The sequence below is a fragment of the Eptatretus burgeri genome, chromosome 3 (genome assembly GCF_056783735.1).
Source record: "Eptatretus burgeri isolate ZD-2024b chromosome 3, Ebu_testis_v1, whole genome shotgun sequence".
NCBI lineage: Eukaryota > Metazoa > Chordata > Myxini > Myxiniformes > Myxinidae > Eptatretus > Eptatretus burgeri.
The window spans coordinates 643245-666796 of NC_140963.1; the positions used below are offsets into that span (position 1 = coordinate 643245).

General features: G+C 38.5%; 1 protein-coding gene across 1 annotated transcript in view; it reads right to left on the reverse strand.

Moving 5' to 3' along the window:
• LOC147029278 (integrin alpha-9-like) overlaps positions 1 to 23552 on the reverse strand; it is a 219502-nt gene that overhangs the window by 174070 nt on the left and 21880 nt on the right. Inside the window, exons 4-5 of the mRNA XM_085872069.1 lie at positions 22445 to 22565; positions 22027 to 22088 (exon numbers count right to left, since the gene is read on the reverse strand). Coding sequence (XP_085728195.1) covers positions 22027 to 22088; positions 22445 to 22565 — 183 coding nt within the window. The remainder of the gene's footprint in view (positions 1 to 22026; positions 22089 to 22444; positions 22566 to 23552) is intronic.

Below are 23552 nucleotides of genomic sequence, written 5' to 3' on the forward strand. Positions count from 1 at the left end.
TTAAAGAAACTAAAATCTGGTGGTGTTGGGATATTAGAAACTAATCCAGAAGGAACGAGACAAATTATTAAATATCTGAGCGGAGTGAAGATTTTATCATTCGGTTTTGATGTTGATGAAGAAACTCAACACAAACGTATGAAAAGCAGAGATGCAAGGATTAGTGAAGAAGAAATTACAACTCGCATTAATGTTAATAAAGAATTTGATGAAATATTTAAAGAAAAGGATTTATTTGAACACATCTACTTGAATGATGAAGAAAAGGAAAATTTCCCTGTTGATCTTTACAATTCATTAAATGATATTTTACAATAAATAAATGGATACAAAAGAAAGAGCAAGAAGATTTAAGGAACATCAAGAGTTGGTTTCAAAAGTTGTAAAACAACAGGAAGACATAAAGAAGAAACGCAGACAGAAACTAACGGGCGAAGAAGCATTTGAAAAAAAACAAGAGAAATTTTTTAAACCACTTTTAAAAACTTCCCAAGAAAAAATGAAAGATGTTTCCACAGTTCCCACAGTAGAATATACTCCTAGAAAGCTTCAAATGTTAAAAGATTTCAGTCAAATGACGGAGGAAGAATTAGAGCATTTAGGAGAATTAGAATATGATGATGAAGGTTTATTTCAACAACTGGAAGAGATTAATCAACCCCCTGATTATATTGTGAATGCTGTTCAAAACAATGAATATTCAGCGGATTCAAAAACCAAAGCAGGACTCATTCCAACAGAACAACCAGCAATATTTCATCTTGTTAAAGAAAAGGTATTGATATTTAATGATGAATTAAGGTTCTTAAGTTCTGCTCAACCCCCTGTTAAACTAACTCCGAGATTAATGTTTCTTCTCACAAAAGATGGAAGACAAGGTTCAACTGTGAGGGATGAATCAAAGTATATTGATAAACCATTGGATATGGAAAATAATGATGATAGAGTATATATTGATTTGCTGAACACTCTAAATTATAAGGTTATTCTTTCTGGTAAAAGTAGGAAGAATGAGAAGGAGAAACACATTATTCAGGCTTTAAGTATCCTTGGTTCAGGTATTAGTTTTCTTCCAAATGACCCATCGCAATTAGTTAATAGACTGTTATTGTTGTTCGGCAGTAAGAAGGCTGGAAATAACAATTGTTTTAATGAAGCATCAGCCATTTTAGACCAGTTGATGAACATGAAAATAATGAATAAATCTCAATATAAAGACATTTTATCTCATATTAAATAAGATGAGAAGCACAATCCTGAGTTTTAATTTCACAACAAGCGACCACACATCTTCATTCCCATACCCACTACAACTTGACACAACAAAAGAATATGAGGCATCTTTATTGTCCATGGAGACTTATAATACCTTATTTAATATAACCGAGAAAAATGACAAGTTTAGTTATAATCCGGGAAGTGGATACAAAACGATAACAGTCTCACCCGGAGCATACGAGATTTCTCAAATATCTTCCGAAATTGCTCGTCTTATGAAAGAACAGGGTGATGAACCAAAAATATTGTTATAAACATTCAAAAACATACTTCAAAATCAACGATTAAAGTTAAAAATAACTACAAGGTTGATTTCACAATTGATAATTCATTTAGAGAGTTATTAGGTTTCTCCTCAAAAAAGATTGAAACTAATGGGACGTTTTACAGTGATAATGTCATTCAAATATCCTCAGGAATAAATTCGGTGTTAATTCACTGTGATTTGATTGATGGTGCTTATAATGATGGATTAAAAACAAATACAATATTTTCATTCAGCGCATACTCAACCCCAATTGGTTATAAATTCAATATGGAGCCTAAAAATTTGGTTTATCTACCTGTGTCAGGAAAAACCATACACAGAGTAAATTTTAGGATAACCGACCAAGATAATCGTGTGATCTCTTTTAATGGAGAAGTTATATCCATCAGAATTCACCTACGTGAAGTTTTTCAATAAATAAATACGATGGTTATTGTGAGGAAGCACGAGTTGGGAAAATATAAAATAATTACAGGGGATGGGATGTTCCTTTCCCCGTACTACAAGGGTGAAGGTATGTATCTTGGTAGAGGATACTATAAACCTAAGAGACAAAGGGGTGTCGGACATCAATTTAGAGGAGATGGGATAATTGATACTCTCATGGGTATTGGTTCAACTATTCTTAAACATAAAGACCTAATTGGTTCAACTGCTTCTGCTGTGGGAAATGTAGCAGGTGCTGTAAAGAGTATAAAAGATGCTCAGAAAGAATCTCATAAATTACAAGCAATAAAAGAAATTAAGAAAGGTAAAACTCAGTTGTCCCCGCAAGAACGACAGAAAATAATTCAAATACTTGGATCAGGGTTTCAAAAGTTTTAACATCTTTTTTCCTAAATAAATACAAGTATGGAAGCAATTGATAGTATCTATGATTTGGATGATACTATTATTATCTCAAACTCCACTAAAAAGAAGATTACTTCAAGGTAAATGCAATAACTGGAACAGACTGGAATACAAATGGTACAAAAAGTTTTGAAATAAATAATCAACAAACCTATTTGAATCTCTCCGAAAGTTTCTTGTTGTGTAAATTTAAATTCACTAAGGCTGGGAATAACACAAACGCTACACTTGTAAATGATTTCTTCTGGAAAATGTTTGATAGTGTGCGATTGTATATTGGAACACAAGAAGTTGAAGCGGTTGATTATGTCTCTGCTGTATCTGAAATGATGAAATTTACACTCTATACATTCAGTGATAGAATGGGAAAGGGGTCTGTCGAAGGTTTTATTCCTGATATGTCAACGGGAACAAACACAGACCCTGGGTATACTCAAAGGAAAGGAATGTATAATGATGATACAAAAGCAGAAAATAGTTTTACTGTGGCAGTTCCTCTTAAAGGTATATTTGGATTTTGTGATTATGATAAAGTTCTGTATGGTCTTAAAATTAGATTTCAACTACAAAGGAATGATAATGAAAATAGATTGCTTTTTGGTGTTGGTAATGCTTTTGGTGATCAGAATAAATTTGTAATTGAGGAGATGAGTTGGTATATCAGTGAATATACTCCTAATCTTAAAACAGAAGAGATGTTGAATCGAAGACTTAACTCAAAAACCACTCAGTGTATCATACCTCAAAAGAAGATGTCAACACGTTAAACTCAATCAAACTACTTACACGTGGAATTTGGGTGTTCTGGAAGGAAAGCCACGATATCTGTGGATGATTTTTAAAAAGCCAGATGGTGATACTGCGACTGATAAGAATAATGCATTGAGTGATAATGCTAAGGTGAAACAACTTCGCGTTTCTCTAGATGGAACATTTTATCCACGAGATAGATTGGAAATTAATTGGGAAAAAAATGATTTTGCTGAAGCATACAAGTCTTACCAAAAGGTGTGTGAAAGTAATGGAAATAAAGAACCTATTTTGGATATGACAGCATTTAAAAGTTTGTATACAATCTATACGTTTGACCTGAGCGCTCAAAAAGAAACTATAAAGTCTAATCGAGTGGATACTTCCCTATACATTGAAAGAGGAGAGAGTGAAGAAGTTGATACATATTGTTTGCTTTTGGAAGAAACAGAATTGCAGATTAATACAGATAATGGTGTGATGATTAGTCTCACATAATTTTTTTGTTAAATAAATGAGTGGCAAAGTACCAACTGGGGTATATGTTAATCAAATCAATCTTCATAAACTATCATCTTGTGTTCAAAATCAAAAGCCTTGTACGATTAACGTTAATACAATTCAGAGAAAAGGAGCAGTAAGAATTGATGTTTTGCTCACAAGAGAACAGGTTAAAATCTTGAATGACACTGGCTCACTTAAAATTAAAATGACAAAACCAATGTTAAAAAAATATTCAATAAGAGAGACGAGTGGAGGATTTCTCCCATTTCTAATTCCTTTATTTGCTGGTTTAAGTGCGGTTGGAGCATTGACGGGTGGTATTTCAACAGCGGTCAAAACTGCCAACGAAAGGAAGGCTCAACTCCAGGCTCAAAAAGAATTGGAAAGACATAACAAAGAGTTGGAGAAACAAATTAGTGGAAGTGGTGTAATTGTAGATTTTGCTGAAAAACTTGAAGGTCTGCCTGATAAAGCGAGATTGTTAGTTGGAGATATGCTTTCTTCTATAGCACAAGCAGGTGTAAAATTAACGAAAAGAGGTAATGGATTATATCTTTCTAATAAATAAATGAGCATTGATGAGTGGTTGAAAGAATTTGGAAAGAATACAACATCAAATTTACAACTTGCCAAATATTGTAAGAAATTAAAAATTCATAATGTGGTTATTTGTATGAGAGATGAATTAACAAATGTGTCGAAACATACAAAGAATATTATTATGAACTTAGAAGATAATGATGGGAACGGTTCTCATTGGGTTTGTATTTTTAATAGTCAAGACAAATATTATTTTGATAGTTTTGGTCTTCCACCACCTGTTGAAGTCATAAAATTCTTACAGAATGGTGTTTATCAAACATTTCAAGTCCAAGAATTAAATTCCAAGTGTTGTGGTCAATTATGTCTATATGTGTTATTTCAACTCAACAAAAATAAAAAATTTTATGATATTATTTTTAATCTAATATAAATGACTTATGTTGGTAAAGATGGTTCTATCTTTGGTGTATCTCAAGAACTGGATATTGATTTATCAAATTATTATACAAAGGCACAGGCTGAACGATATAAATATAATATAAACAAAAATATTAACATGAAAAATGCTTATAAATTAAAAAATTATCCAAGCCCGACTGACGCGAATGACTTGGTGAGATTAAGCGATTTATCACAATATACATACTTAAATAAAACGGCTGTGTATTCTAAAGATACAGAAGTGTTGATATTATCTCCAGGTCATACAGAATTCACAGTTCGAATTAAAATAAATTTTTATAAAGAAGGGCGTATCGTTTGTATGAGAATAGAACAATGGGGGTATGATATGAATGATTTAGGGTATAATTGGTCATTTAAAATTAACCTCGAAGACCTGGAACAATTAAATCAGTCTCGTAAGGAAGAATATTATCCACTTGGTATCGAGAATGAGTTTTGTGGAGCCACGATTAGTAAACAACAAATAAAAGAATTTAATAAGGGTAAATATAATAATGGTTTTGCCCTTGTTTATCTCATGAAAACAGAAAAAACAGGATTATATATAATAAGTAAGGAAATACAAAATGATTTAACTATGGGAAGATGGGGAGGTGTTTCGTGCCATAATATTATTCTAACATATATTTCTAATACATAAATGACAGCAAGAAGGCTTCAAGAAAATTATCATTTCTGTGTCCAAGCATACCTTCAAGAAAAGGGTATTCGGTATTTTAATAAATATGTTCTACAACATAAGAATGAGGTATTTTCAATAAAAGATTGGCATTATGCTGATGTTGATAAACCAACAACTTTAGATTTAATAAGAATGTTAAATAATGAAAAAATTATAAGGTTAAGAAAAGGTAAGGCTCTTTTAGAAATTCAAAAGAAATTTTATTGGTATCCTGTTGTAAAAAAAATTATTTTGGATACAGGAATAACAAGAAATCCTGATGAATATATGTATAATATTCTATGGGGTGTAAACGATTCAAGTATAGTAAGGGATGAGGAAGGAGTTGAAGAAGAGAGGGAAGAGGAGGAAAAGGAGGAGGAGGAGAGAGAGAAGGAGGAAAGAGAGAAGAGAGAGAGGGAGGAAAGAGAGAGAATGAATAAATATCAAAATATGGAAACCAGTGAGATTCAAAAAGAATAGAGGTATTAAAGAAATTAACTTATCTCACCAGGGAGGAATACAAAGAATTAAAAAGTCTATTTGCAATACTTTCGACAAGACTATCGACATCGAGAAGACATGTATTTTAATTCAAGTTTTTTCTTAAATAAATGGAGGAGAGAGTGAAGGCATTTCTAAGGATTCTTTATGTTTTAAAAATTAAGATTCAAATGTGCATGTTGGAAACTAAAAAGGTTTTTGCACTCTGCAGGAATTTTTCTCATAAATAAATGAGTTATTGTCTCAAATGTAAAAAGAAAACTAATACTAAAAATATTTCATATATTAAAAGTAAAAATAACAGGGTTATACAAAAAGGTATATGTTCGGTGTGTGGTTCAAAAAAAATCAATTTATCTCCAAACACAAACTCGGAGGAGATATACAAAAGTTTTTATCAGGAAGTAAATTTACAACTACTGGAATACCAGGGGAATTACATCTTCCAGGGTATTCTTTCTGTGGTCCAGGCACAAACTTGGATAAAAGATTAGATGAGGCAGACAATCCTAAATCCTGGAGTAAACCAATCAATCGAGTTGATGAAGTGTGCATGAGACACGATATTGATTATGGGAATACCACAACGTTGGAAGAAAAGCATGAAGCCGATAGAGAAATGTTGTATAATTTGTCTCTGATACAAAATCCAACCTTGAGAGAAAAAGTTGATAGGTTCATCGTGAAGAAGATGATTAGTGCTAAATTGAAACTTGGACTTGGAAATTCAAAAAACTTATAGGCTCTAATGATGCCATTAAGACTGAAGAGCAATTAGCTGATGAATTACATAAACCAATATTCACAAAGTTTCAGAGAAGGAAAGTTTATTCCAAGGAAGTTGATTATATCTGGTCTGCTGATTTGATTGAACTCAATAATGATAAGGGGTACAAGTATGCTTTAACCGTTATTGATTTGAGGAGTAGATATGCGTGGGTTGTTCCTTTAAAAAACAAAACAGGTAATACTCTTATGTTAGCTTTTCAACAGATATTTAATAAAAGTAAGAGAAAACCTAAGAAATTGTGGACTGATGAGGGTAGAGAGTTTTATAACAAGACATTTATGAATTTTCTAAAAAATAACAGTATTACATTATACAGTACCTTTAATGAAGGGAAGGCAGTTGTTGTTGAACGTTTTAATCGTACCTTAAAAGAGAGACTATATAAAAATTCACACAACTCGGTTCACAACAATGGTCATCTTTTATTCAGGATATTGTGGATAAGTATAATGACACGATTCACACGTCAACGAATATGAAGCCATCAGAAACATTTACAAAATTAAAATATGAAAAAGAGATTAATGTCAGAAAACCTAAGTTCAAAGTTGGTGATATCGTAAGAATATATAGGTGGAAATCTCATTTTGAAAAGGGTTTTACTGAACGATGGACGAAAGAACTTTTTAAAATTGTTGATGTAATAGATACAGTTCCTTGGACTTATAAAATATATGATTTGGAAGGGGAAGAGATTTTAGGTTCATTTTATTCACAGGAATTACAAAAGACAAAACTAAGCAGATAATACACCTTTGTGGACACTAGAGGGACAAGTCCGAGGTGTATTACAGTATATAATGTGTGTCAAGGGGGACGTTCTTAGATCTGTGAACCCCAAACACAGAATCCTCAACTGAATAGTCAAGGCTTAACTTTTGTTTGTGTGTGTGTGTGCAATGGGAGCAATAGGTTGGCGCTTCACTCCCTCCTACTATACACCGTTGTGGACACTCGAGGGCCAAGTCCGAGGTGTATAACAGTATATAATGTGTGTCAAGGGGGACGTTCTTAGATCTGTGAACCCCAAACACAGAATCCTCAACTGAATAGTCAAGGCTTAACTTTTGTTTGTGTGTGTGTGTGCAATGGGAGCAATAGGTTGGCGCTTCACTCCCTCCTACTATACACCGTTGTGGACACTCGAGGGCCAAGTCCGAGGTGTATAACAGTATATAATGTGTGTCAAGGGGGACGTTCTTAGATCTGTGAACCCCAAACACAGAATCCTCAACTGAATAGTCAAGGCTTAACTTTTGTTTGTTGATGTGTATGTGTGTGTGTCCCAACCCTCACATTCAAAATCTCAACCCCAACCCTCACATTCAAAATCTCAACCCCAACTCAATCCTCACCCAACACAATGTCTTTTTCAAAATGAGATTTCCACCTATATATATATATTTTTACGTTTTTTTTTTCTTCTTCCAATTCTGTCTTTTAAGGCTTTCAGGTTTGATGACGTAGAAAGGGGGAGTAAGCCTGCACTTTCTTCCCAGAACAAACAATGTATATTTTTTGTTTTTTTCTCTTCTTCCAATTCTGTCTTTTAAGGCTTTCAGGTTTGATGACGTAGAAAGAGGGAGTAAGCCTGCACTTTCTTCCCAGAACTTTCTTGATCTTGCTCCCATCAAGCACCATCCGACAAAGAACTACATCGATAGGTTTAGATCCCAAAGAGTGATAGCAACTCCAAAAGTCTCCAAAATATAAATAAATAAAATAATAATAATAATAAATAAATAAATAAATAAATAAAAGCCCCCAAAAAGTTTCAAGTGTCCAACATAAACCCAACTTTCCAAGTCTTCAAGGTATAACCACATTCCCGTTGAGTTTCCAAGATATGTATCACATTGTGAGTTATCAATCCAGAACCCACATTTCAAGTATTCAAAGTAAAACCAACTTACAAAGTCTCTTAAGGATAACTCATTTACTGATTTTTTCAAAATTTGTGAGTCTCCAAGGTAGGCCCCATATTTAGAACCATCTTGGCAGAACCCTTTTCCTGAGTCTCCAAGGTAGTTATTTAAACCATCAAGGCAGAACTCATTTACTGATTTTTTCAAAATTTGTGAGTCTCCAAGGTAGGCCCCATATTTAGAACCATCTTGGCAAAACCCTTTTCCTGAGTCTCCAAGGTAGTTATTAAAACCATCAAGGCAGAACTCATTTACTGATTTTTTCAAAATTTGTGAGTCTCCAAGGTAGGCCCCATATTTAGAACCATCTTGGCAGAACCCTTTTCCTGAGTCTCCAAGGTAGTTATTTAAACCATCAAGGCAGAACTCATTTACTGATTTTTTCAAAATTTGTGAGTCTCCAAGGTAGGCCCCATATTTAGAACCATCTTGGCAAAACCCTTTTCCTGAGTCTCCAAGGTAGTTATTAAAACCATCAAGGCAGAACTCATTTACTGATTTTTTCAAAATTTGTGAGTCTCCAAGGTAAAACTTGTATTCTGGCTCATCAAGGTATAACTTGTTCAGTGGGTATTGTCTTGATAACTCACAATGAGTACTATTGCTGTAAAACTCTTTTTCAGGATTTTGCTGGTCTCCAAGGTATAACTCTTTGGTTGGGTCATCAAGGACGAACTCGTTCTGTGGGTCTTGGTCGCTCATAAGGTCTTCAACCAAGCCAACAATTTCGCCCCAAGTTGTAGCAAAAGCAGTATTTTCATTTCGTATTTCAGACACAATTTCCTGTGAGAGAAAATAATAATGTATTAATTAAGTTATTTAATTATTAAATGAGTATGCTTCAATCAAAGTTTGAAAATAGGAAAATAAAAAATCTTACCTCAATAGATAAGAGGTTTGAATCCAGTTCATCAACTTGAAGGTTTAGTTCCATAGAAGACAGAGAGTTCCAAGGAACACCAAAGTCATCCCACTCAAGGTCTTCAACCAAGCCAACAATTTCCCCCAAGTTGTAGCAAAAGCAGTATTTTCATTTCGTATTTCAGACACAATTTCCTGTGAGAGAAAATAATAATGTATTAATTAAGTTATTTAATTATTAAATGAGTATGCTTCAATCAAAGTTTGAAAATAGGAAAATAAAAAATCTTACCTCAATAGATAAGAGGTTTGAATCCAGTTCATCAACTTGAAGGTTTAGTTCCATAGAAGACAGACAGTTCGAGACAAGCACACAGAACACCATTGCCAGCAAGAACAAATGTTTAAAATGGAGCCTGGGTTTGAAGCTTTTATAGAGAAAGACTGGTGGGTGTGGTTTCCTTTGGAAATTCCCTGGGCAAGCCTAGGCAAGCCTTCATTGGGAAATTTTTCAAAAACCATAACATCCTGTAATTTTCTAGTGATTTCTTTGTGAGTCAGAGATGAACTGGAAATGATGTAAGAGTGGGCGGGGCTTAGCAAAAGTAGGCGGAGCTTAGGAAAAGTGGGCGTGGCTTAGAAAAAATACCTTATGAAAAGTGGGCGGAGCTTAGCAAAAGTGGGCGGGGCTTAGGAAAAGTGGGCGTGGCTTAGAAAAAATACCTTATGAAAAGTGGGCGGAGCTTAGCAAAAGTGGGCGGGGCTTAGGAAAAGTGGGCGGGGCTTAGAAAAAATACCTCATGAAAAGTGGGCGGAGCTTAGCAAAAGTGGGCGGGGCTTAGGAAAAGTGGGCGTGGCTTAGAAAAAATACCTTATGAAAAGTGGGCGGAGCTTAGCAAAAGTGGGCGGAGCTTAGGAAAAGTGGGCGTGGCTTAGAAAAATTACCTTATGAAAAGTGGGCGGGGCTTAACAAAAGTGGGCGGGGCTTAAAGAAAAGTGGGCGGGGCTTAACAAAAAATAACCTGTGGCTCAGGAGGTGGTCAAACAAGAGCATTAAGAGAAGTTTATCATTTCGTAATGGCACAAAAGGGGTATCTTAAAAAATATAAAGATTCAAATGTTTTGTTTGTCAATATTTTAGATGGGGATTATTGTGCAAAGAAAATTAAACTATTGAAGGAATTTGAGAATGAACAAATCTTTATAGGTTCAATGAGTGAGCTGTTCAACCCCCAGGTGTTCAATTCAATGAGGTTCAACCTCCAAGTTAAAAGGGGAGACAAATAAATATACCTTGGGATAAAAAGGGGGTTTATTTTTAGGGAAAAAAAATATAAATCGCTGAAAATCCCCCATTCATTTACATGGGGAAAAGTGAGCCAGAATCAGTATTCTTACCCTACTCCCATCGACTCAGGTTAATTGCAGGAGATTCCAGTGAGGTTGAAGGCCTTGGTTTCCACAGCATCACGTTGAGAAAGATGTGAGGCAGGGTGTCAGCCCAGATGGGAGAGCCGTATTCCATCAAGCAGTGGATGAAGGCCCTGTCGGTCGATAAGAGCTCAGGTGTTCCAAGGAAGGACATTACATGATGGAGGATGCTTCCTATCTATCTGAAGGATGTCACGACTGAGGGTGAAAACCTCAGAAAAGAGATGGAAAGGATTTTCCAGAGTCAGAGAGATCGTTAATGAAGATTAGGAATATGATTGGGTGGTTAACCCTACCTTTTGGCACTCCAGCCCTGATATGGAGAGGACGTTAAAGGATTCCGTTGAGAGTCACATGTTGGCTACAAGAGCGGAGGAAGTCAGTAACACAAGAGTGGAGTTGGCCTTGGATACCACAGGCAGACAGTGTGGACAGCAAGGCGGGATGAAAGACTACATCGAAAGCTCGAGATACGTCCAAAGATGGCTCTGATCTCACGTCTGACATTGAAAGCCTCAATCCCTTGTTGGGAGAGTCGAAGCAGCATGTCCTAGTTAGTGACCAGGTTTGAATGCTAATTTATGATGCAAGATGAGGTCCTTGGAGAAAGGTAATCACACTGACCAATGAGACATTTTCATTAGATATGATTATACTGTAGGTGGGCGAGATAGCTCTTGGGATGCTGATTGGAATTCTGTTTTTGGTTTTTCTCTAGCAAGTCTAGTTTTCGTAATGAGACTGATCCAATTTGAAAAGTTATTGCCTCAATTAATCATAATTAATTAAGCATGTCTAGTTCATAATTCATCACATCATAATTCATTTTTGCCAGTAAGCTGGTACGCATTTTTCCGAAATCCAAAGAATGAAAAGCTGAATCATTGCTCATCCCCTATTCCATGATATAACGAAAACTGTACTCGGTAGAGCGCACACCTCCACCAGGCTGAACAGTTTACGTTTTGTATCTTACTGATACGCCAGATATGGATCAGGACCTGAACCAAAATCGAATCGGCTTGTTCTCGTCACCGAGCCAAATCATCCACCAAGTTTTGTTACAACTCGTCCACAACTTTTTGAAATATGTTACATATTGTTTTTGCCCCCCATCGCTTAATGGTGAAGAATCACTGAAGAAAGTAAAATATTATCGTATCCGGATCTGGATCTGGATTCGGATCTTCACCAAAATCGAATCAATTCGACCTTGACACACACCCAAGCTGTCCACCAAATTTCATCTGAACCTGTCTGTAACTTTTTGAGATATCCTACTCAGAAAGAGACAGACAGGGATGAAAACATAACGTCAGAGGTTACAACACATATCCTATAATTACATTACCAGTAAATTGTGCACCAACACAACTTGCATTGCGTATATATAACTTATCCAGCATGTCCATTTTGCTTACCTCTGAATTGATCCGTAATTCAAATACAGGAGCTCTCAATATAGTAGATTTTTCATGTGCTATAACATGCCCTCTGCAAACCACTAAAAATATTTTAAAATTAATTTAGTTGAATGCTTCATGTCCTCCGCCACCCAGACAGACAGAGGTTTGATGTTTTCATCCGTCTGTTTGTCTGTCTGTCTGTGAACAGGAGATCTCATAAAATTATGGACGGATTCGGACGAAATTTGGTCGATAGGCTGGATGTGCGACAAGTACAAATCAACTCGATTTTGGTGAAGATCCGGACCTGGATCCAGATGGGAGGATTTTTTAATTTTTCAAGTGATTCTTCACCATTGAGAGATGAGAGGGGCCAAAAACTATGTGGGGCATGATATTTTTTTGTGGACGAGTTAGAACAAAACTAGGTGGATGATTTGGTTAGGTGACAAGTATAAGCCGATTCGATTTTGGTTTAGGTCTGGATCCAGATCCAGCCTATCAGTCGGATACAAAACGTAAACTGTTCAGCCTGGCAGAGGAATGCACTCCACCAACTGCCGTTCTACTAACCTCCACTACCGAAGGTGAAGGAGGTTATGTTTTCACCCCTTTCTGTCTGTTCGTCTGTGTACAGGATATCTCAAAAAGTTGTGGACAGTTCCGGATGAAATTTTGTGACTCGTATTAATCTATTGAGAGCAGCACTGCCACATCAATGCAATAACTCATGCTAACCCACAGCCACGTGCTGCATATGAACGATGGTCTATTGATAAGCTCTGTGCTGTGTGTGGTTGCTCTCACTGTTCTTATTATTTCATCTATAACTCCACCACAGAATAACATTCTTGGAATGTTGCTCGCCACATAAGGCACGCATACAAAATGGAATATAAAAGCTTGTCATTTGTCAAACAATTTGGTTTTAAATTTTTGTGATTAAATTTGGAATTCTGAAAAAGAGACTGGTGTATTTAGTTTACCCTTTTAAACTCCAGCTCATTTCGTCACATAATCAATTATAAAAGCATCATTAATTTCCAGTAAATCATCAATGAATCGAAAGATGTTTCCAGACCTTCTCACAGATGTTATTTTATTCCTCATCATTTTCTGGGCCCAATCAGACTTATGCATGTGCAAAACAAATTTGCAAAGAAAAGGGCCAGATATGAACCCTTGGGGATCCCCACAGTTGTTGCCTGTTGCCAAATACAAAGCAGCAGCAAGTTGTGCAAAAATGAATACAAATGAAGTGAAAGTAGACTTTGCTTTGAATATCAGTTTGCACTTTTTTTGATAGACTATCATGTATACTTTACTACCTCTGGTAAATGTTATAGCTATTGTTCTGTCCTATGCCACCACCCATTTGTGATGTAGAATGTTTGTGTCCTGTGGAATATTTATCAACATTTTATTTTAAACCTGTGGATAATGTTGTGGATACTGTTGATAGGTTTGGTGTTACTATTGATCTAGAATTCATTTTAACCAGAATAAAATCTAATTCTTTGTGATAGTTTTTTTTCATTTGCCTGTAATACTGCCTGATAATGGTTTCAAACTCTTCATTTTTAGCTCACCCTGAACGGAGTTCCATGGAGCTCAAGGGATTGCGCATCATGATGCCGTGACCAGACTTTGGTACATCACGAGTGATAAAGGTTGTGGTCAAGTTTCATTGAAATTGTGTTTGTAGTTTTGGAGAAGACAGCAAACACCTATTTGGGGGAGGGGGAAGCAAAATCCCTGCAGAACTACCGAGACCCTGATTTTCTTTTCTTTAATGCCATGAACAAACTTTGGTACATCATGTGTGATGAGGATGTGGTCAAGTGTCATTGAAATTGTGTGTGTGGTTTCGGACAAGAGAGCAAATCCCTATTTATTTATTTTGGGGAGGGGGGGTTAAACCCCACCACCCCCCCCTTCGCAATTCCATATCCACCCTGGTTTTTATGCCATGAACAATCTTTAGTATATCATGGGTGATGAAGGTTGTGATCAAGATTTATTGAAATTGTGTGTGTAGTTTCAGGCAAGAGAGCAAATACCTATTTTGGAGGGGGTCAAACCCACCTTCCTAAACCCCTTTAATGAGCAAAGATTTTGATGAGGTCAATAAAACTTCGTTACGCATCAGTTATGAAGGTAGTGGCCAGGTTTCATCAAAATCATGTGTTTGAGTCAAGTGATAATGACTGAAGTGTTGGAACTTGGTACATCACGAGTGACAGCACATCACTGATTTTTGTCACGTTTAACAGTTTATTTTCTCACCTCCATGTAATGTTACAGTGTGTTCCGAGTTTGGTTTACTTTCAAAAATTGTGCCGTTTTGTGAGTTTTCGTCGACCTTGTCTTACCGGGTTCGTTGAGGCCTACACATCTTTCCCCTCTAGGTGTACGATCGTTTTTATTGATATTGTCTCCCTATTACCTTCAGTTCCTATTTTTCCCACTCTCCCAACATCCCCCATCCCTCCCAACTAAACACTGTATCTTGTCTTAAATCCAAAACAAAAATAAAAAAACTACCTTTCTCCCTGCACACCCATGAGTCCTGATCCTTCTTCTTCTTCTTCTTCTTCTTCTTCTTCTTCTTCTTCTTCTTCTTCTTCTTCTTCTTCTTCTTCTTCTCCTTCTTCTCGCACTTCCACTTCCACTTATTCTTCTTATTCTTCCTCCTGCCAGCACACCATCTTTATTCCACTTGAGCTGACCCACTCTCGCCATTACCTTCACGATTTCTTCCTACAACCTTCCATTCCCGAAGCTTACCTTTTCTTCAAAAATTCATAAAAAAATAATAATCTTCCTTGTGTCCTTTTGATCTATACACCTCTTGTAACCACGTGTTTCTCTATACCCTCTTCCTGATGCTTTTCATCGACCCATCAGCTTCACTCTGCGTTTACAGTTCCAAATTCACCATACACCTCCACGATTTTACTTCAACCTTCCCTTTTCCGAATGTTACACAATCCTTATTTAAAATAAATAAATTAATTAAATGTACCTTTACCCATACACCTCCCTCAGCCACGTGTGACTCCCGCAACCAAGTGATCAGTTTCCACCACCTGCGTTTGCCGATCCAAATTCACCATCTACCTTACCATTTTTTCTACAAGCTTTCCATTTCCAAATCTGATGAAAACACTCTCAAACAATAATAATGATAATAATAATAATAACAATAATAATGATCTCTTACAATGCTTCATCTTCCTCTTTCACACATGTGGTTCTCTTTAGTGTATCACAATGCACGACTTCTTTTATTTCAAAAGAATGCTCTCAATTAGACCTTTCCTTCATACCTCATCGAAAAAATCCAACTTTTACAACGTTTCTACTCTCCATTCTCTTAATTCGCCTTTATTGCATCCACCAAGAGATGTCATTAATCGCATTTCTGAGCTAAAAATTAAAAAAACCCAGTTTGCAGTGAATGTTCACTTTCCATCAACCATTCTTTTTTTCCAACTTCAGTGCCAACTCACCCCTCTCAGCCCTCCCTCTAAAATCAACCATCACACTCTTCTTCCTCCAAGCCTCTCTCTCTCACCTTTCTCCAAAACTCCCCCCTCACCTTTCTCCCTCAACTCTCCCCACTCACCCTTCTCCCACCATTCACCCTTCTCACTCACCCTTCTCAAAGTTTCCCCCCCCCCTCACTTCCACAAAGCTGCCTGCTTCCCCTGGGCTCTCACCAACATCTCATCATCACTCCACCTCCTGAAATCCTCAACTGCCTTCTGGGCCCTCTCTTGCCCCACCCTCTCCCCCAGCACCACAGAACCTTTTCTCCTCCTCATCCGGCCCCCTCCCAGAACTATGATGCAATCTCCGACACTCTTTCAACAACTCCCCTTACCTCCCCCCCCCCTCCTCCCTTGTCCTACCCTCCCTCTCCCCTCCCATCCTCTGCATCCAAAGTCTCCTCTTCTCCCTCTTCATTAACAGTGTGGACCTCAAATATCCAGGGCCTTCACTCAAACCTTACAGATCTTTCCAGACAGATTGCCACTGACAAAGCAGACATAATCTGCCGAACAGAAACTTTTCTCCCTCAAGACATCTCTGACCCCCAAGTATCTCTCCCTGGTTACTCCCTCCTCCAATATGACAGAGCTGAGCCTCGTCCTGGTGGAGGAGTTGCTCTCTTCATCAAAGACTCTATTCCTCACTCTACATGCACTGCCCTCACTCCCCCACTCCCCCAGGAATACCTCTGGCTACGGCTTCCCCTCCACTCCCACCTCATGTTTATATGTGTACTGTACCGTCCACCTAACAGTGATGACTCCATTTACACCTCACTATCCAAAAATATGGACCATCTTCTATCTTCTCATCAAAACTCTCTCTTCCTTATATGTGGTGACTTCAATTGTCATCATGCCAGTTGGCTCAGTGTGGGTACCTCTCTCACCTGTCATGGCACTTCAGAAAAAGATTTATGCGACTCATTGGGACTGACTCAATCAGTCAATTTCTCGACCCTGATCTCAAGCAATGGTACTCTAGCTCTTCTGGATCTGATTTTGACACATTATCTGAAAATATCTGCTGTTCTTCCTCCGCTCCAATTGGTTATTCTGACCAGGTGCTTGTCAAAGTGAACATCTCTCTGGCTGTTATTAGAGAACCACCTGAGCGCCGTCGTGTCTGGCATTTCACTCAAGCCCACTGGCAGGGTCTTCAAGCAGCCATCAAACTTCTAGAATGGTCTCCCATTGCTACTTTCTCCAACATCAACTCATCCTGGGAATTCTTTCAAAGAAACTTGCTCTCCCTCATGCACAGATTTATCCCCTCTCATCTTCAGTTGTCCTACCCTTCCTCCCGCCCATGATTTACTGAGGCTTGTGGTGAGGCAGTTGTCCTAAAATAACTTGCCTTTGCCTCATGGAAAGCAAACCCAACTGAGGGTAATCTCAATGACTTCCACAAACCTCGGAACAAGTGTGTATCTACCCTCAGAAGAGGCAGAAAACAGCATCTTTCTAAGCTCAAGTCTGAACTCTCAAACCTCTCTCCCTCCTCCAAATCCTGGTGGGATCTAATCAAATCTGTTTCTGGTGTATGTTCCCTCTCCCTCCCCTCCCTGATGTCAAATGTCCGCGCTGCTGACACCGCACGGGAAAAGGCTGAATGCCTAAACTCGGTGTTTGCATTGAAATCTTGTTTCCGAAACCCATCGCTTTCTCTACCCACCTTACCCAGTTGCACCCAACTGTCTGTGGACTCTGTGTCCTTTTCTACTGACAAGGTGGAGAGCTTGTTGTCAAACCTCGACTCAGATTCTGCAACCGGTCCAGACAGCATCAGCTCTCGTGTCCTCAAAGCCTGCTCTTCTGCTCTTGCTCACCCTCTCTCTGTTTTATTCACCCTCTCATTTGCTCAAGGTCATCTGCCATCTGCTTGGAAATCAGCAAACATTACTGTCCTGCATAAAAAACGTGGAAAAACAGTTCCCTGCAACTGCAGACCAATCAGCCTTCTCCCAATCATCAGCAAGGTTATGGAATCCATCATCGCTTCAGACATTAAATCCTTCCTCTTCTCCAATGGCCTGATTTTCGATCATCAATTCGGTTTCAGACCAGGTCACTCTACCCTGAACATGCTGCTTCGACTCTCCCAAGAATGGATGGAGATCTTCAATGCCGGATATGAAATCAGAGCCATATCCCAAGACACATCGCGTGCTTTTGACAAGGTCTGGCATGCTGCCCTGCTCACCAAACTCTCTTCCTATGGTATCCAAGGACATCTCCACTCATGGCTTGCAGACTTCCTCTCCTGTCGCAGTCAACGTGTGGCCCTAAATGGAGTTCTTTCATCTCCTTTTCCTGTCCAGGCTGGAGTTCCTCAAGGTAGTGTTCTGGGCCATGTTCTTTTTCTGGTTTTCACCAACAATCTCTCCAACTCTCTGGAAAATCCTTTCATTCTCTCTGCTGATGACTCCACCTTCTGCCGTACCATCTGTCATCCCTCAGACCGGCAAGCAGCAGCTTCTTCGCTCACTGCAGATCTGGGTAAAATCATAAACTGGTCCAACACGTGGAACATGTCTTTCAATCCGGACAAATCTCACACTCTCACAATGTCTCTCCGAAAGGACCATTTGGAACCGCCCCCCCCCCCATCCACTTTCTCAACAATCCTCTGGAAGAAGTCCTTCCTTTCAAGCTTCTGGTCTCACTGTCTGCCATGATCTTTCCTGGGAAAGCCACATTTCCAACCTGGCCACCAAAGCCAGTCACCGACTGGGAATCCTCCATCGTGCAAAGTCCTTCCTCGGCCCACCTGAGCTCCTGACCACTTACAAAGCTTTTGGCTGCAGCCTGATGGAGAACTGCTCTCCCCTCTGGGGTGGTGCTCCTGCCTCCCACCTTTCTCAGCTTCATGCTGTGGAAACCAAGGCATTTCGGATCATTGGCATCTCCAACGATGAGGCTGAGTCTTTGGGCCTCTCACTCTCTCACTGCAGGCAAGTCAGTGGTCTTTCTGTCTTCTACCGTCTACTCTCCAGCCTCCCCCCACCCCCCCTGCTCTCTCTGCGATTTGTCCCCACCACATTTCCACAGGGCGCTCAAGGTCCGCCAACAACCCCCTTCTGGTAAAACTACCAAACTCACAAATCACTGCTCACCTTCACTCTTTCATTCCTTTTTTCCCGCCTTTGGAATAAACTCCCTCACTCAGTTCAATCCCATTCTTCCCTCCAGGCCTTCAAAACAGCTGTTCACCACCACTTCTTATCTTTTCTACCCCCGATAATCTACCCAAGCTCACCTCCTTCAAATTCCTTGCTTTCCTTCCTGAAAGTCCCTGTAATGTCCATCTTGTATACCTCATGTTCCCCACCCCATCCCTCTCCCTTCCACAGATCTTCGAATGTCGCTGTTCCCCACTGTTTTGTCCTTCCCACCAGTGTGACCACTCCTCATTTGGATACAAGCTCAAGCACAGAAAGAAGAGGAAGGGAAAACTGATGTTGAGACATAAATGGAACAAAAATCCAAAAATAGTTGTGAATAGGGGAGAAAACCCAAAAACCTGAAATAAATGAATGTGGTTTGGGAGGGTTAATGAGGGTAGAAATGATCATGACTGTGGATGGGGGATGTCCTGATGTGAAGTCATCTTGAAGCCATGGAACGAACAATGGGATTGAATAGTTCATCAGATGAGAGAAATGAGGAACAAATTAATCAAGGTGAGCAGTGAGGTTGGATTTTGTGAGTTGTACTAAAAGAGAGCTACTGACAGACCATGTGCACCCCATATAAACATGGGGGTGTGGGGAGACAAAGAAATGAAAGAGCAGAGGCTACAGGGCCTGAAAGGATGTGGTCAAAGAAAGAGAGACTACCGACAAACAGCAGCCTGCAAAAGTAGTCACCCTCTACGTTGCAATAATGGCACATTTAGATGAATTATGAATTATGTAGAAACAATTTTTCCAAATGAACTTTTTTTAATCATGACTGAAGATATCAAACTTAACACTTATAGTTGAAGGAGGTTACATGTCAGGAATACCTGCAAAAAACATGTACAATGTACATATCAAGATTCACTGGTTGTAAATGTGAGGACAAGACAAGCAGGTACTGTTTCAAATTTTCTAAATGCTACCAAGATCAGTACTTGGTGGAAGCACCTTTTGCAGCAATGACTGCTTCGAGTCTTTTTGAGTCGGTCGCCACCAGCTTTCCACAGTGAGATGGTGAAATCTTTGCCCATTCTTCACGTGAAAATTGCTCTAATTCTGCCAAGTTTGATGGGGATCGTCGATGAACGACAATCTTCAAGTCTCACCATGAATGTTCAATTAATTGGGTTTAAGTCAAGACTTTGATTGGGCCAATCAAGAACATTTATTATCTTCTTATTCAGCCACTCCAGTGTGGTTTTATTTTTGTGCTTCAGATCATTGTGCTGCTGAAATGTGAATCTCCTACCCAGTTTCAGATTCATGGTTGACAACAGCAGGTTTTCATCAAGGATTCTCCGATACTTTGCACCATCCATTGTCCCTTCTATCCTGACAAGCTTACCAGTCCCTGCTGATGAAAAGCAGCCCCATAACATCATGCTGCCACCATAATGGTTGACAGTGTGGATGTTGTTGACTGCATGATGTGCAGGGTTAGGCTTGCACCAAACATCACACTTTGAATTTAGACCAAAATAGTCAATTTTTTCCTTGTCTGACCACAAAACATTTTTCTACATGCCTGCAGTATCATTAAGATGCTTTTTCACAAACTCCATACAGACTTATATTATGGGTTTTGCTCAGTAATGACTTTTTTCTTGCCACCTGTCCATAGAGGCCAGCCTTGTGAAGGGAACAGGATATTGTTGATTGATGAACACTTACCCCCATCTCAGACATAGAGCCTTGCAGATATTTCAGTCATTGTTCGATTTACAGTGACATCCCGGACCAGTTTCCTGCTTGCCCGGCTGGTGAATTGGGATGGGTGACCTGATATGGGTAGAGCGTGGATGGTGTGATACATCTTCCACTTCCTCATGATGGATTTCACCGTACTCAAAAGGATAATGAGTGACTTTGAAATCTTCTTATAACCCTCTCCTGAACGGTGATTTTCCACCACATTATGTCTGACTTCTTTGGAAAGATCCTCGGTCTTCGTGGTTACCTTGTTGGTTGATCAAGTGAGTTGTACCTCAAAACTCCTTAGATAAGTGTGGGAGCTTAATTTTTAAGTTAAACCACTGATTACATTCAGGTATTACGCATATTTTGTAACCTTTCAAACAAATAATTTGCTCCTTAAGTGATTTCAGGTTAATTAGGGAAAGGGGTGAATATTTATACAACTGAGAATCATCTGATTTTCTCTGTTCATCTAACATGTTCACATTTTATCTGAATTTTTTACCTTTATCACTTTGAAGTAGTTTGTAAAGACTTTATATATTAAGTTTGATTTGAAAGTATCATAAAATAAGCTCAGGTGGCATGAAAATGTGAAAACTCTGGAGGGGGGGGGGGGAGGGGGATGTGTAAGGGGGGTTAATACTTTTACAGGCCACTGTATTTGTGATGGTATATTAACAGGCCCAGAGACTCTTCATCACGGGGGATTTCCATGATTTTAAGGGCCTCGATTTCCATGGCATTAATAGGTGCAAAGAGTGAGGTTGGGGCATCATCTCAAAAGGCAGATCAATACTCCATCAAGCTGCATATTTGACAGTCGGCTTTGGAGGCCAACTTGGATACCTCGTTTCCCCAGCAATGATCATGTTGAGGCCCAAATGCTTGAGTGTCCTAAATCCACAAAATCCTAAATCTACCGGCTCTTCCATGAGCCTGGACTTTGTATACAAAAAAAATCCTTGCTCTGTCTCTCAAAAATATCAAATGTCAAGTGTTTGGTCACCTCAAAAAACATTGAAATAAATTTTAAACATCAATAAAAAAATTAATCTTCCACTTTTCCTGTAATTGTAATAAAAGGAACAATAATGATACTTTTCATCAGATACATCGGTGTTTCTAGCACCACAAAGCATCATGAAGAACAAAACAGATACAGGGCTCAAAGAGGAAAGCCGAATGAACATTATTCAAACAAATGCCCAAGGCATTGAACATAGTAATGATGAAGTTTCAAACAATCATTGTATTGCTGCACATGTAAAGGAAGAATTAGAATTAAGTGCAATATGCTTTTCATATAATTTATTTCAATTGGACTCAGAATGTTCCAAGTGTATAAAACATTCACCTGAATGCCAGTAGCTGAGGCACCTGCCTGACATCCCCCTTCATCAAAAGATTGCTGCAAACCTAAGACAAAGGCAACAACAATTCATTTTGTTTTGTTTTTTAATGGATATTCTGAGAAGTTTTTCAAACATTTTGAGCGACTCATCCCATTTTGTTCTGCTGACCCATTTATGAGCCTTCATCACATTTGTTTTTCTCTTTCAGCAATGACATTTTTAAAGAGGAAAAATACTTAGAGTTAAAAGATAATGGCTCCGACCCCTCATTAGTGCATATATATATATATATATATATATATATATATATATATATATATATATATATATATATATATATATATATATATATATATATATATATATATATATATATATTGGGTAGAAAATAATATTTGTCATGGATGTGGAAGGTCATACTTGGTGGACAAGGCTTCATTAATACGGCACCATCAGGATCAAGATCAGATGGCAGTAAGTGGCAGAATCCTTGAATAATACATTTCTCATGTTTCCATATGCTGTGTCTGTGGGCACACACCTAAAATCACAGGTGGCAAGTAAGTTAGGTGGATACTCACAACATGAGAGTAAATATAAATGAGAACAAAGGTTTCCTTTCAATCAAAATACTTCAGCTGAGATTTGTGTGATGATTTATTTATAATTCACAAGTAATTCAAAACAAAAGCAAACAAGAATAAGGACTTTCAATAAACTTCCAAAAATCAAACATAAATTAATTATCATTCTTAACCAGCATTCAGATAAAATCAAATACAAATTAATTATCATTCTTCACGAGCATTTAAAGTCCAACAACTAATGCCGGCAGGCAAAACACATCTCCGATGGTTGGCAGTGAGTTGCCTGGGAACAGCGGCAGAAAGGGAGTGGTGTCATTATATGTGGGAGAATTACATGCTTGGATTGTGTTGCCCAGATAGCTCAGATGGCAGTGTTGGTATGGTTCATAAGAGGCCTGGGTTTGATCCCTGGTCTTGGTGCATAATTTTCCTGCGTGTGTATACATAAATATTGTTGTGGTTCTTGGAACCACATGCAAACAAGAGATAGGTATCCCAAGACAGTTATTCCATTATTATACGTGTAGATAGTCCCTTTCCTTTTGTCTCGCGGGACAACAAGGGAGTGCGTTGCGATGATCTAATAGCTAGGTTTGCTTAAATCATTTTCTTCTTCATTTCGTCCCCACTCTTCTTTTTGTCTGATTATTCCCGAGGTAAATCAGCCACGTGCACCTTCACTGTTAGGTGGGCCCTCATTGAGGCCAGCGCGTGCGGCACCGCTATGAGGAAACTGCTGCACAGAGCCTTCACTCCCGGGCGAGCCCTAAACCCAACGTGTGCAGCGAGTCATATGGTGCACTTAGCAGTGCGGGATTATCGACTCGAGCTTCCAATGATCTGGGGAAGATTGCCGGTTGCATTAAAAAGGCAACAAATGAATACCTCTTAAGAGGATGCACGAATGGTGTTTTTCACAACACAGGAAACATAGCCAACAC